This window comes from Centroberyx affinis, unplaced genomic scaffold, assembly GCF_046629955.1.
Source record: "Centroberyx affinis isolate AG114_WGS23_722 - 3 ecotype Tasmania unplaced genomic scaffold, CSIRO-AGI_Caff_v1 ptg000185l_1, whole genome shotgun sequence".
Taxonomy (NCBI): domain Eukaryota; kingdom Metazoa; phylum Chordata; class Actinopteri; order Beryciformes; family Berycidae; genus Centroberyx; species Centroberyx affinis.
In genome coordinates, this window is record NW_027278880.1 from 332316 (window position 1) to 347677 (window position 15362).

At 38.4% G+C, this 15362-nt stretch overlaps 1 protein-coding gene across 1 annotated transcript; it reads right to left on the reverse strand.

Annotated features, from left to right (window-relative positions):
• Positions 1-8522: 8522 nt before the first annotated feature.
• mad2l2 (mitotic arrest deficient 2 like 2) lies at positions 8523-14445 on the reverse strand. Its single transcript, XM_071536198.1, has 8 exons — positions 14087-14445; positions 13081-13199; positions 12311-12382; positions 12121-12221; positions 11907-12001; positions 11337-11410; positions 11119-11211; positions 8523-9593 (listed from the first exon to the last, which is right to left on the reverse strand). Exons 1-8 carry the CDS (start codon positions 14124-14126, stop codon positions 9555-9557), a joined length of 633 nt encoding a protein of 210 aa, XP_071392299.1. The 5' UTR covers positions 14127-14445; the 3' UTR covers positions 8523-9554.
• Between the last annotated feature and the right edge of the window lie 917 nt (positions 14446-15362).

Sequence of the window (15362 nt, forward strand, 5' to 3'; positions counted from 1 at the left end):
CCCAGGCGCAATGGTCAGTGACATCAATGATATTGTGTGATCATCCAAGAATAAATCAAATGATTGTTCATGTGGGGACAAATGATACTCACAGAGAGTGGTCAGAGCTGCTAAAGCAAGACTTTATGAAATTGTTTGACAGACTTGGCCAACTAAAGATTCAGTCATTTATCAACAACAGACTCCTAGCACTGAACTCATGGCTTTCCACATCAGGCAGTTCTAAAGGACTGATCTTTATTGATCATTTCAGTCTGTTCTGGGGACGCAGAAACCTTTTCAAACCTGATGGCCTACATCCAAACAGAATAGGGGGACTAGTAATGGGGAATCTTCACTACTCCCTCCATTTCCCATCTGCCCCCCGCCCTAATGTGCTGCAGTCCCGATATCAGCGGCCCAAGGTCAACCCACTCTGAGTTGCCTTCTGTCTATCCACAACAAACAGGTCAGCAGCACTCTCAGAGCCAGGATATTCCATGTGACCTGCCAGAGCCGCTGGACAACAACTGTCGGGGCCTGTCATGTTTGATTTACTCTGCAATGGTATTGGATGTTTCAAAATCAGTAATAAAGCAGGTTGAACATTCCAGTTGTATTTGGAAAAACAAACCCCATTACTTAAAACTGAATATCTTATGTAACAATCATGGCAGTCTGAATATGCTTGATTTTGGAACATCCAATACAATATTCAAGGTAAAATGGATCAAGAATTACATCCAACATACAAACTTACATACACAGAATTCCTCAAAAAGTATGGAATCTATTGACTGTTGATGTTACAAAGCTGATGTTAGTTTGGAATTTGAAATGGGTATTGTGTCAGCAACAAAACCAAAGAAGTGTCATTTAAAGTTATTCACTTTATTTTATTTATTTAGCAAGTATTATGAAGGTTTAACATCAACCTTGATGAGATGTACAATTAATGGGACAGACTTTGAAACAATTTGTCATTTGTTGTATTAATATATATATAAAAGTATTCTGGCTGAATATTGAGTATTTTTCTGGTAAGTTATATGGAGCAATGATTTGCCTAGAGAAAAAGGACATATTTTTTATGAAAATAAGGATATTGAGGAAAAGATACTTTTTATTTTGAACTTGTTTATTCTATGTGGACAATGTTATGTTCATATGCAAAAGAGTGAAGAAGAAACCAAACAAAGAAATTCAAAATAGAAATGGGACACAATATGTACACTTTACATGGACTGAAGAATAACAAATCGAAAAGGACACTTGATAAATGCAAAGCCTTTAATATTTCTGTTGATGTTGATGTGAGATGTACAGTTTATGGTGCAGACCTGGGGGTGTGTTTGGTCAAGACTGACTGAAGAACAGCCTGCTCTATCCTTTCCTGTAGAGGGCCTCAGTTTTGTCGGACCAGTCCAGTTTGTTGTTGAGCTGCACTCCTAGGAACCGATAACAGTTCACTATCTGTACCTCCTCCTCCTGGATGGCGACAGGGTTTAGGGGCTTCCTACTCCTTCTGAAGTCCACCTTGGTCTTTCTGATGTTGAGCTGGAGGTGGCTGTTGGCCAGTTGTGAAGCCATTCACAGTGAACAGTCAGTCAGCAAAGAAGAGAAGAGTAATCTGGCTTTACTTGCTGGGTTAGGGTTAGGGTTAGTTTCTGCAGTTTCTTTTGTAATTTCTAATGTTTCCAGTTAAAAGAATCTAGTCTGGAAAAGATCACAGCTAACAACGTTCTCTTTTCTAAAAAGAAACTCAGTAACTTTTCCTCTGAGGACATTTTAAATCAGACACCGTTTACTTTTACTGAAGTAGATTTTTACACTATTAATTTAACTTCTACTTAAGTAAAATATAAGCAAAGTAACAGTACTTTTACTACTTTACTTGGACATTCTAGTACTCACTATGTTACAGCCGTGGCTGTACCCCCCCCCCCCCTTTTATTTTGAAACCTATGTGTAGTTCTGAGCGGGAAAATTACGGTAGTCGGGGGTCAAAGGGTCGCTGAAGCCACGCAAAGAAAATAGGAGAAAACAACTAGAAAAGGCTACATTTAGTGAAGAAAATTTAAGTGTGCTTGCTGTCCTAGCAACAGTCCCTTTGACTTGGGGGGGGGGGGGGGGATCTACTAAACTTGTGCCGACCGCGCAGGTGGGGGCTGATTGGTCTCACCCATATCTTTGTAATTTATAAGTGTGACGGGTTTTCATGCATTTCCAGAAGCTTGCAGTGATTAGCTAAATGGACTGCATTTATATAGCGCTTTACAATGCCTACATTCACCCATTCATACACCAATGGCGACAAGCTACCACGCAGGGTGCTGGCGCAACCATCGGGAGCAATTTGGGGTTCAGTATCTTGCCCAAGGACACTTCAACATGCGGACTGGAGGAGCCGGGGATCGAACCACCGATCTTATGATTAGGGGACGACCCGCTCTATCTCCTGAGCCACAGCCGCCCCTGCTCTGATGAAGTGTGTTTGGCATCCTACGTGTTTTCCTGCATTTCCAGAAATTTGTAGTGATGTGCTCTTATGAGGTGTGTTTTGCATCCCTTGATAGTGGTGTGTACATTTTCATAGTGCGGCCAGTCCTGGCCTCTCCCCAAGTGTGGTAGCTCTCCCGCCTAGTCCAACTCCAGGGTCCCCCTTTTTTAATTGATATTAATATAATAAAGATTATTTTTATCCGTTATTTCTTGTGGTAGAGTGTTGTGTATTCTGAGGTCTCTGGCATTTCTCCTACACGATCCCTGGGTTCTGGTAGCCTTGGCCGGCCTAGAGTTAAACCTAAATTCATTACAGTAGTATTAGTAGTAGCAATAGTAGTAGTAGTAGCCTACTGTCCCCCCTCCATATACATATTAAAAGGAAAACTTATACCAATCAGACCAGCAATCATTAAAATATCAAGCCCTTCTCTGCAACCAGCATTCCCTACAATGTGATTCCCTGAACCAGCTCACCTCAGCAGCATGTCAACACCAAGACAGTAGACTGAAAGATCAGTGGAGAGCTCTTAATTAAATAGCAGCCAAAGTCAGTTGAGAGTAGTAGATGGCATCAAAGACATCAAGAAAATTCATGAGATCATATTAAATTGCATTCTAGTGAACAGAGTATAAGGCTCCTGGGAGAGGAACTCCCTTCTCTTGCATGAAAGTAAAGCACATTATGGGTTACTATTAAAGTTTTAGTTTTCAAATTTAAACCCTGTGTGAAAAGTCAGAATGAACATTGACAAGTCTAGATGCCACTGTGAAGAAGGAGAATACTGTGTGGTGATAGGGGTTCACCTAATACATAATCTGAGCTGGTCCTCATATCTATATATGGAAAAATGTCCCATTTTCCTGCTAGAAACACTGTAGGAATGGAGCATTTTAGTATGGGGCAACCCATGTTAAAGCGACAGGTGGATAGCCACTGTACCTGGGTCTGCTGTGTGGTGTTGCTTCTTTTCTGTGGAGATGGCAGACACTGTATGTTTAAAATAATAACAGAAAGATGTTTGGCTCATGTTGGTTGCCTTGTTGTTTTTCATTGCTAGAACAGAGAGGAAAAGAAACATGATAAGCCTATCAGCAGATGCCACTGTGAAGAACGGGAACATTGTCCAGTGATTGTTGGGTTTTTTTGTGTTTTTTTTGTCATTTAAGTTTTTATTAAATTTTTCACATAGAAATAATGAAACAGACAAAGATAACTATGGAAACATAAGCACAAACAAAAACAGACATAAAATGAAAATAATAATACAAAAAGTAAAGAAATAATACAAAACAGAATATAAAATAAAATAAAGAGTGGCAGTCAATCAAAGCGTCCAGTCAAGACAACACCTATAAATCCCTACCTCAAACTCACAAAAACTTGGTGTATTCCGTTAATACAACATAATAGAATATGTAGCCTAAGTCCCCACCTTAGCCCACGAAAAACTCCACATTCTAAGATGTTACATCCTTAATATATATGAGGAAGTGATTCCAGGCCACATTAGATTTCCCTTTGAGATCATTCACTCTGGCAATCATATCCTCAAAAGATGCAGTTTCAGTCATTAGCTTCATCCAATCCGTCCACTCCAGACGGTGTGGAGTCTTCCAATTCCGTAAAATGAGCCTGGCTGCCGTGATAAAGCCTGCTAAGGCTGGCCCAAACTCTGCTTTGGTGATTCCTTGTGGCAAGTTTGATTTATCTCCTAGGAGACACAGTCGTGGTGTTTCTGGAAGGGGTTGCCCTGTCCACTTTGTGAGTTTTTCAGTGATTGTTGTTAACTTCAAATTAGCTCCAAAAAATTATTGAAGGTATGAAGCCCACTACCAGTCAGCTTGATTTGGTCCAAACTAGGCTTTGCATATGCATATTGTATTGTCTTTTTATGTAAAGCACATTGTGTTGCCCTGTGTATGAAATTTGCTGTATAAATAAATTTGACTTTGACTTTTAAAGCAATCTTTTGAGGCAATTGGCCCTTGCTTACACTATTTGTACTTTAACTGTAATTTTAACTTTTTGTAATTTTACTTCTACTCATGTACATTTTTACTGAACTATTGTACTTCACTACATTTTAAATCACATCACATCAGAAACTGGACAGTCGTAAATTGTCCAGTTGTGAAGCCATTCGCAATGAACAGTCACTCAGCAAAGAAGAGAAGAGTAATCTGGCTTTTACTTTATTTTATCATTTCTAAGGTAAAAGAATCTAGTGTGAACTCTGTCCTCTCTCCTTTTAGAATCACATGGAAAAGATCACAGCTAGCAACGTTCTCTTTTCTAAAGAAGAACTCAGGAACTTTTACTCTGAGGACATTTATTAAATGAGACACTTTTTACTTTTACTGAAGTAGATTTTTACACCGGTAATTTAACCTCTACTTAAAAATATAAGCAAAGTAGTACTCACTGGCTGCTCAAACAAAGACATCCAAGGTTTCCAGGTAAAAGAATCTAGTTTGAACTCTGTCCCCTCACCCATGAATGTTTTGGAGGCCTTAAGCAAGATTATGCTTTGGCCCCTTGATAAAGAATTTATGTCCTTAACACTGTATTCACTGTATATACAACTGATCTAAGGTGAGCCTACAGCTTTAAATATAGGCTTCACAGTTTAACATATTAGTTCTCTACTTTCAAACTAAGGCTTATTCATATTCAAAAATATGATGATATGGTGATATGTCCTACAAAATAGAAACACTATATACATGTGCAGGATAGATCGATAGATCGACAGATTGATAGATAGATAAGAACTTTATTAATCCCAGAGGGAAATTCAAATTGTTACAGCAGCAAGACACCACACATAGACAGGACAAAACACAAATCCAAATCCAAATCCACATAAGGGAAATTAGAAGAATAAAGAATAAATACAGATACAAAAAATAAACTATGTGTAAAACAGCATGTTCCTTATGAGAGAGCATGTATGAACTGTATATGTGCCTGTTGCCCAGGTATACTCCTAGATACTTGTAGGTGCTCATGATCTCCACAGCCTCTCTCTCAATAGTGACAAGGGATGGAGGGGTCTTAGTCCTGAATTTCCCCAAGGGGACCAATAAAGTACAATCGTATCTTACCTTATCTTATCTTATCTATCTTATCTTATAGATCTTCTAAAGTCCACCACCTCCTCCATCTCCTTTGTTTTTCTAATGTTGAGCATTAGGTAGTTGTGTTTGCCCCACTATCACACTTCTGTATCCCTCATCCTGCCCACCCCTAATAGGCTCTTTTCACACAGAAGAACCTGTAGCCTTTCTCCAGTTTAGTCTTTGTACTTCACCAATGTTCATTTTGGGCAGATGACAATGGATGATGTCATCGATTGTTAATAATAATAATAAACTTTATTTGTATAGCACCTTTCATTGAAGAAATGCAACTCAAAGTGCTTTACAACAAAGAAATTACATGCATGAAAATAGACATAGAATGAGCATAACATAAGATGGAAAATAAAACCCACTGAATAATAATAAAAATAAAGTTAAGAAATAGAGTACATAGAATGCATAAAATCAAGTAAAATACAATATTTTAAAAGAAGTGCAGCAGTGAGCTTAAAATCAATTCTAAATGTTACAGGAAGCCAGTGTAGAGCAGCTAAAACTGGACTGATGTGCTCTCTCCTCTTGGTTCTGGTTAATAGCCGAGCTGCAGAGTTTTGAATGAGCTGAAGTCTCTCAGTGTTTTTTTTCGGGAGACCAGTAAAAAGTATAAATGGTCGCACTTTAGCTATGTTTCTAAGGTGGAAAAATGATGTTTTTGTCACCTTGTTAATGTGGGACTTGAAGCTTAGATCTGAATCTAGGATAACACCAAGACTTGTAACCTCAGATTTAATCCAGGGAGTCAGTGTTCCCAGATTATTAATCAGCATTTCCCTTTTTGTTTTAGGGCCGACTAGTAGGATTTCAGTTTTGTCCTCGTTTAACTTTAAAACATTTTTGCTCATCCATTTATTTATCGCCAAAAGACAGGTAGTAATGGAGTTTATAGCTGCAGCATCATTTGGTTCAGCAGAGATGTACAGTTGCGTGTCATCTGCATAACTATGGAAACATACATTGTGCTCTCTAATGATGTCGCCAAGTGGCAGCAGGTATAGTGAGAATAATAATGGACCAAGGCTCCCTGTGCAACCCCAAAACAGATGTCATGTTTCTCAGACACCTGATCTCCAAAACTGACGTAAAACTTTCTCCCTTTGATGTATGTTTTGAACCAGTTCAACACAGTCAGAAAGACCAACCAACTTTTCAACTTTTCACTGGTCTAAAAACACCAGTGTAATAAAGTAAAAGCACAGAGCAGAGAAGAGACATAGAGCAGAGCATAGCAGAGCATCAGGCCCCGTACTCAACTTCCCCCCCGCCTCCGTTGGGAAGAGTTGCTTACTGCTTACTTTGCACATTTTATTTACTGTCATTGCACAATCTTTTTTGCATTGTGGAATTATTTATTTATCTGCTGCATGAACAATCTCCATATGTACAGGTCTGTGTAGTTTTAAGTTTTTAGTATCTTATGCTTATGTACAGTGCAGTTACTTTTATACAGGTCAATTTTTATTGTGTGTATTGTTAAATGTTTATTGTGTGTGTGCCGTATTTAAGATACTGGCTGCCTAAATTTCCTGTGGGATTAATAAAGTATCTATATATCTATCTTCTATCTATCTACTGTATGTTCTAAAGCCTGATTGAAATTCCTCCAGGATATTATTTTCTTTAAGAAAGGAGTTTATTTGCACTGAAACTACCTTTTCAAGTATTTTACTAATGAATGGAAGGTTGGATATCGGCCTATTTGGTGTCTTTGGAAACCTTGCAATCTTGACTATAATTTATAATAAAGTTCTGTGGTTTTGAACAAAGCTTTCATTTGTAAAGATGGATCCACTGGTTGAAGAGGTGCCAGGCCCACCCTGCTGCTGCTAGACACTACATGTTGTGGAAAAGATTGTAGTACATGCTAGTTTGGTGGACACGTACATCCAAAGCACTATACAATACTGTCAGTGTGTACATTTAGGTATATGTTGCCCCAGTGGGACTCAAACTAACTTTCCCAGGTAGTGTCAGTGCTTTACTCTACATATTGAGCTAGAACAGGACAAGAAGCTTTTCAGAGTCAACCACAGCCACCAGGGGATACTGGTCACCAGTAAGAGGAAGCCCAGTAACAGTGATGAACTGGACCTTCTCCACCAGCTGATGGTGATGAAGTCTGGCATGACAGTTACCTTTGCTGGACCAGTATCTGACATGCATGAGGCGAAAGAATGTGCTTTAGCACAGTCATATGGGAGAATTTTTTTTTATTTTATTTTTAGTTATTATCTGTGTTCTCTACACTACACATAAACCAATAACTAAAGTTGCGGAAGCCATTTGTTGTGTTTGAGTGATGTAATTGCTGTCTGTGTTTCTGTTGTGTGTTCTGCTTGTATTAATTCTATTTGAATGCTGTACTACAGCTTTGTGATTGTTCCACTTGAACTTCTTTGCTTACTTATATATTGTTGACAATCGCGTTATTATTTGGTATATTGATGCTTTTCATGTTAAACATGACACAGACTCACACTCCTTACACAGCGGGTAATGGAAAGCTCTTGGTGGTGTGCACCAGTTTATAGAGCTGAATACCTTTAGATGCCCTTTATTATACAGTAACTTTATGTAACCTGCTCTTTTAGCATTGATAGACCTACAAATCTTTGACGCATTAAACAGAGTCTGATTTTTTGGTGATTTTAGCTGCATTTTGTCATACAAAACAAACATGTGGAACCTGTTGTGTTTCTGTAGGACCGTGGACATGAATGGAAACTGAGACAAGTGATTAAACGTCAATGCCAAAAGGCCAGTGGTAATTTGGTGCATGATGATGTACATGGGTATAATAATAAGTTAGAATTAAGTTCAAAAACCATACAGAAAAGATATTTGAGTGTGAAATGGAATGGATGTATCTCATTCTGCAATAATTATTTGAAAAAGAGCTTTTATTAACATTTAATACAGTTTTCCAAATATCAAGGTATCAATCTATGCTGCTATTAGCAGTTAGAAATGTACAGTGTTCCTGGTCTCAACCTCAACAAACACTTTATTTTGTCACATTACAATGGAAGACAACATTACCACTGATTGCAAATGTGCATAGGAAAACAGTAAGATCCATTTATTACAGACATGTCTACATGTCTAAATTTAATAGGCATCCACAAACTTTCACCCCATAGCTTTGATATAACTTTGCAGATAGACGATACTGTAGATGCCATCTAGTGGTTAAAGATTAACCACCGTCTGAGTATTACAATTTCCCTATGAGGAAGAATAGATGGTAAACATATATTTTTACAGTGCAAAGAACATTAACAACACAGCTAGGGTTAGACTGCTATGGGTGTCTGAAATCCGACAGCTGACATTTTGTGTCAAAATTCAACATCTTTAAATTTGATCATTTTCATGCCAAAAAAAACAACAAAACAAAAAAAAAAGGAGAGGAAGTATTGAGTGTTTCCCCAGAATCTCATTCCTGTCTGGGTGGGAAAGCCTCTGAAACAGCATTTAGACCATGGGACGCTAAAACTCTCCATTGATACCCAGGATGATGATAATAAAAAAAAAAAACATTCAACTATATTTGTGTGGAATCTGATCAAATATCACATCATCACTAATTACTTCAGGTTAAGGGCTTCCCATAGACAACCAGTGTAGTATTGATTGATTCTACAATAATGATGCGATTCAATCAATCACACTGTATCATATCTATCATATTAGAGGTGGACGACACAGACTGGACCAGATCTGATTTTTAAATGGTCAATATGGGCCCCAAATATCGGTCTAACCCTAAACACAACTGAATACATCAACTTGTTGTGTTGTTGTGTTGAACAAAAACTCATCTCTCTCTCTCTCTGGGCGTTCCAGCTGTGGGAGACTGTTATATTCTTTACTCATGATTCATCTGGTGCAGTTTTTCACCGAAGATTTCCTCCTGTCTGCTGAGTCACGACCTACGTTTTCTGGGCTCTCTCTTCCACATAGAGCTGCATCTGGTTCAAGGAAGAAAGCCGAGATGTGATCAGCAACACAAAATATAGGAATAGATAAGATCAATCTTTAATGATCCCTGGGGGGGGGGGGGGGGGGGGTTGAGAGGGTCGAGTCCGAGTCGAGACCAAGATCGAGGGGGGGTCGAGACCGAGTCGAGACCAAGACCGCAAAACTACGAGTCCAATTCAAGACCAATACCATAGCAATGTGTTATCCAAGGCTACCATTGTATTTATTGACTAAAACAGCATATTTTTGTTTATTGCCTAAAATAGAAGGGAGGTTTCTAAAGACTTCAACAAAATTAGCATGTTTTGAGGACAAAATTAATTGTACACAGCTTGTTTATGTTCATAACATACAGTAGTTGCACCTTAACTAAAAGTGGATTAATCTATTTCACCTATTTTTTCCTTACTGCTCCACAACCATATGCTGCTCTCGGCAATGCTTGACTGAAAATATTCTTACCTGGCATGACATTTTAATTTAATCATATTATTGAAATAATCTTATGTCATACTAAAACTGCATAGGATAACTCAGCACTTTGGCAGTCCCTCTGGTTGTGATAGTCTAGCCACAGCCAGTACACTGACATTGGAAAATGACAAATCCACAGGATCTTCTGTCACAGGTGATTTTATTGGGTCTGGCTACGGCCAATTCCTAAATTAATAGCAATATTTTTTAGATTTTAATATTTTATCAATTAGTTATCATATGCAGCTTTAATGAAATATGCAATTATGTTATTACTTATGTCGGTGTCTTGTTTTATTGGTATGCTCTTGATGCAAACTTTCTACCTGGACATGGGCATTGAGCAACTTTGGGCATTGAACATCCTTAAGACCCATACATGACACATTTAAGAAAACAGAGGAATTGGAAGTCTTAAACATGAGCAATTTAAGAAGGCGAAGACGAAGGAAAAAAGACAGAGAAAGACAGAGCGAGAGCAGGAGTAACATTACATATGGACTTGGTGAGTTTTTATTTTTTTCAAATCAAAACAAAGTCATTGGTTGGGTAGTTGGCATATCACCAATCAGCAGTCACTAAAACTTTCGGTGGGTGCATAACTTTATCAACTGTGAAAATTGTATCATTCGCTGCTGGTCACTTTCTTAGAATAGATTATAATTATAAAAACAATAATATTATGTAACGTTAATTCATCCGAAACTGAGTCAAGACCGAGTCATATTCACTCCCGAGGCTGATTGAAGTCCGAGTCATATTAACTACGAGTCCGAGACGAGACCAAGACCGTCAAAAATCGTTCTCGAGTCTGGTCTCGAGACCGGTCTCGAGACCGGACTAGAGTACTACAGCCCTGCTACCTAGGGCTACTTTCCTTCATAGGAAGTGAAGGCGGTGGGTGAGAGGAGACGGTGTGCAGCTAAAAATGTGGTTGCTCATCTAGAATAGTTCCAAGAATAAACCTGGCACCATCAGATATATTGAGCTCATGATACTTCATGGAGCCTACTATCATCAACATAGTGCTATTCTGCTTACTTTTACTATGTCAGATGTCATGGTCTTCAGCGGGATGAGTCGAGGCTCCTGCATGTGGACCTCTTGCTCATCAGCCACTATCCACGGGAAGTCCTGGAGAGGCAAATGCACAAATGCAACACTAAAGCACATTCGATAATTCTGTGTTCACATTATCAGAGCTGAGTACGATACAGATGACAGCGTTAATCTGTAGTCCTGTAGTTTCAAAACTTCACCTTGATGACTTGAACCTTCTCCATGTTGCGCGTAGCAGCCTCTCTAGTATGTACTAATACTGTAAACGAACACCCTGTGAGAGGAAAAACAACAGTTAGACCACAGAAATAAGTCTATGCTTAGTGTCTGTCTGCTGCTGAATAATAACTGCAATATCTGATCCTTCACACCAGCGTTATATCGCAAATTTCTAATGCTGATGATCATCTTAAAAGTTTCAGAAACCAAGTACGCTTACACCATTGCTGGGAATTTGGGCCTGTAATTGACACAAACAATGAAGTCACACTTTCTTCCCAATAGAGGAGTAATCTAGCTAATTAGAGCAGAGATCCAACAGGAGGTGTGAGTGTGTTTGTCGGGTTTGACTGCTGGATTAAAGTATAGGTATCTGGGAATTTCCCCCTACTGTTACATCCAGTATCGAGATGAGTAAGGTGTCAGAAATCAAAGTGAAGCGTATTGATTTCCAACTTTATACAAGTCTATACTGCTCAGTAAAAGCAATGGGCGGGATAGGTAGGCCTACTATGTTCCATACATCCCTCAACAGATGGGGGTCACATTACCTGGTGGGTTATTACTCAAAACAGCGTCACACACACTTATCTTCAGGATGAAAGCCCTCAGCAGCTGCTCTACATGTGACAGTAATGCGTCAGAGCTGTAACACAGAAACCGCAACGCATATTGAAAAACGTGTCTCAAAACAAGTGTCACAGATACATAACTGAATATGTGAGTGTGTATACTCATAACTGATCAAAGAGAGAGGGGGGAAACCTGATGGACAGCAGTGGAGGCTGGGAAATTTCAAAGACAAATCTCTCTACTGGATGATGCTCTTTGTCCATGATGACCACCACCACCTTCTCAGCGTCGTTCTGAGGGGGAAACGGATGACTTCAGTAATGGCCAGAAATAGGCACAAGTAGGCGGAAATTTTTTTCTAAATGAACCCGTCAGCTCTCACCTTCTCAATGAGCGGCTTTACACAGTGAAGTGTATCTTGGATATACTGATTCAGCTCTGGGTGACATGACATCTAGGAAATAAACAGTGGTGGAAGAAGTACTCAGATCTTTTACTTAAGTAAAAGTAGAAATGCCACAGTATAAAAATACTGTTACAAGTAAAAGTCCTGCATTCAAAATGTTACTTAAGTAAAAGTACAAAAGTATTAGCATCAAAATGTACTTAAAGCAACAAAAGTAAAAGTACTCATTATGCAGAATGGCCCATTTTAGAATAATACAGTATATATTATATTATTGAATTATAATTATTGATGCATTAATGTGTAAGCATCACTTTAATGTCGCAGCTGGAAAAGGAGGGGCTGATTTCCACTACTTTATATACTGCTGGGTAGCTTAACCTATAATAATACATCACAATTTATTAGTTGATTATATTTTGTATTAATAATCTGAATCTGCAAAGTAACTAGTAACTTAAGTTATCAAATAAATGTAGTGGAGTAAAAAGTACAATATTTCCCTCTGAAATGTAGCGGAGTAGAAGTATAAAGTAGCATAAAATGGTAATACTCAAGTAGAAGTACCTCAAAAATGTACTTAAGTACAGTATTCGAGTAAATGTACTTAAGTTACTTTCCACCTCTGGAAATAAATATACCAAAGACAGATTACCATTATTAGATACCCAAAAGAGGTAGACCTCTGCTGAAGCCTGTAAGATTATAGTTAAGTACACAAGTGCAGAAAGGCTATGCATCTGTACCTGTACAGGTACGTTGTATTTCTTCCTCTTCTGGAATATTCCAGAGGGGTAAACCTCACGGACATACAGGATGAGATGAATAGCAACCTCCAGGAACTCACACAGAATGTCAGCCACCACTGGAAAAGAGTAAGCAATGTTACTGTTAACTGGATAAAAAGAGATTACTATGAATATAGGGCTGGGCGATATGGCTGAAATCAATATCATGATAATCATAAGGATTTTTCTCGATATATCACGATATGGTTCATGTATGCAAAATCACATTAAATAATCAAATTAATGTTCATCTCATTGAACCGGATGGTAATGTTATAGGTGTGATGTCAAACAAAACAGAAATATTCAAATAATATTCCTACCATACCTCATTTCATGAGTTTTTAAGTAAAATTTGCTTGTCATCATCAATTTAGACAGCAGAAATGTGTGTCACGATATTAAAATATCTACATATCATCACGATATGATTCCACTGAAAGACGATAAACGGTAATATTGAATTATCGCCCAGCCCTATATGAATATGAACTAAGGGTGAAGACAAGAAACTTAAGAGCCCCCATAGGTTACGTTCTTTCTCGTTTGGAATGATTGTCTAGCCAAACTCCATTCAAATATCTGGCAATTTAATGTTGCCTTGCTTATCGGCCAATTCACATTCTCATAGCACACGATTTAAGGCCGTTTGTGAATCACCAGGCCCCACTCTTCAATTCGGCATACATATATGACTACCCCATATATGTATGGGGTAGTTAGCTGAGCAAGGTCATACTAAATTGCCAAATTGTGAAGGGAGTTTTTTGTGACGTCCTGGCTGGGGACTAGAGGACTGCTGCTTTTCTATAGCTAATTGAATTCACTTTCCCATGTGTAAAATAGTCCCTGATTAGACAAATAGACTGAAAATTAGCAGGGAACCAGGATTGAGAACCACCGCAAGGAAAGGAATGATGCTTAAGAAACGATTTAACTTCGTGCCATTCGTTAGTCAACTTACCTTGGCCAAAATTAAGGTCTTGCCTCGTTAAAGTTGTCATTCTCTGCTGTTCCAAAGGCTACCAGCTAAAAAAAATCTAAAATCCAGTTTACAATCTAGCTATTTTAACAGTAACGTTAGGTCTGGTTTTCAGTTGTGAAATCCCTCCACCGTCTCGGTCTCGCTCGACAATGTCAACTCGTTTAGAAAAAGGAAATAAATTACAAAATTACACAGCGAAATATTGTAGAGACCGTTTTTAAAACGTACTGCAGATATTATATTTCCACTTGCTAAAAGGCTAAAAACGTGATATTTTTCTATAATTTATTCGTTACAGCGCGCATCGCATTGACGTAGCTCCCGTTGTTTACATGGACCTTGGCGCCGTCGATTAATGATGACGTTGCATTGCCAAAGCTTGATGTTTTCTGATAACATTTGAAATGCCTAACCGTTGCTAACAAAAACGCACTTTTTCATATTTATATTCTTGCAATTTTCCCTACTACTGTGGTGAGCTGATGACAAAGAATATTCCACAATACAATTCAGTCAGTCAGCAACATACAGGGACATTATAAAAAGCAACCACAAGCATGATAGAAATTTTGAGATATTGCTTGAAAAACACTTGGTGCTTTGTAGCAGAAATCAGTCTTTCAAAGTTCAGAAATTCAAACTAACCGGCGATGTAGTAGGGTCCACTACCAAGAACTGTTTGTTTTTACAATTTAACGTTACATAATAATTTTAGAATAATTTATCACAACTAACTCAGCTGATAGCCTGCTTCTTATCCATGAATACAGTAGCCTACTTAGAAAATACCAATCAAAGACACATACAAAATGGGGATGTGACTGTGCCTCTTTGAAAACAATTCACATTGCATTATAAAGGTATGTAATTTATTATGGAAGCGTAAGGGGGCAGTAGCGAGCAACGTGAACCAATTCTAAAAAGTTGACTTTTTTTATTCAAACAAGCTCTGCGTGGTGGATCACTTGTATGCCGAATTCTCCAGTGGCTATTACTGTTTCATTACAGGTCTTGTTCTACCAGGTATGTCGACTTGCTTTGCCGATTAGCAAGGCAACATTAAACGGCTACATTTTTGGATGGAGTTTGGGGCGAACGGTCTCTTCATACAGGAGAGAAAGGAACAATCGTTTTTTTGCTAAATTATAGACAATGCTTACAGTGCGTGCTATTCCACGAGTAGCTAACTAAGAAGTCAAACCTTGCCCCGGCCAACGAAAACAAATAAACACAGGGCAAAATAAAGATTTCAGAT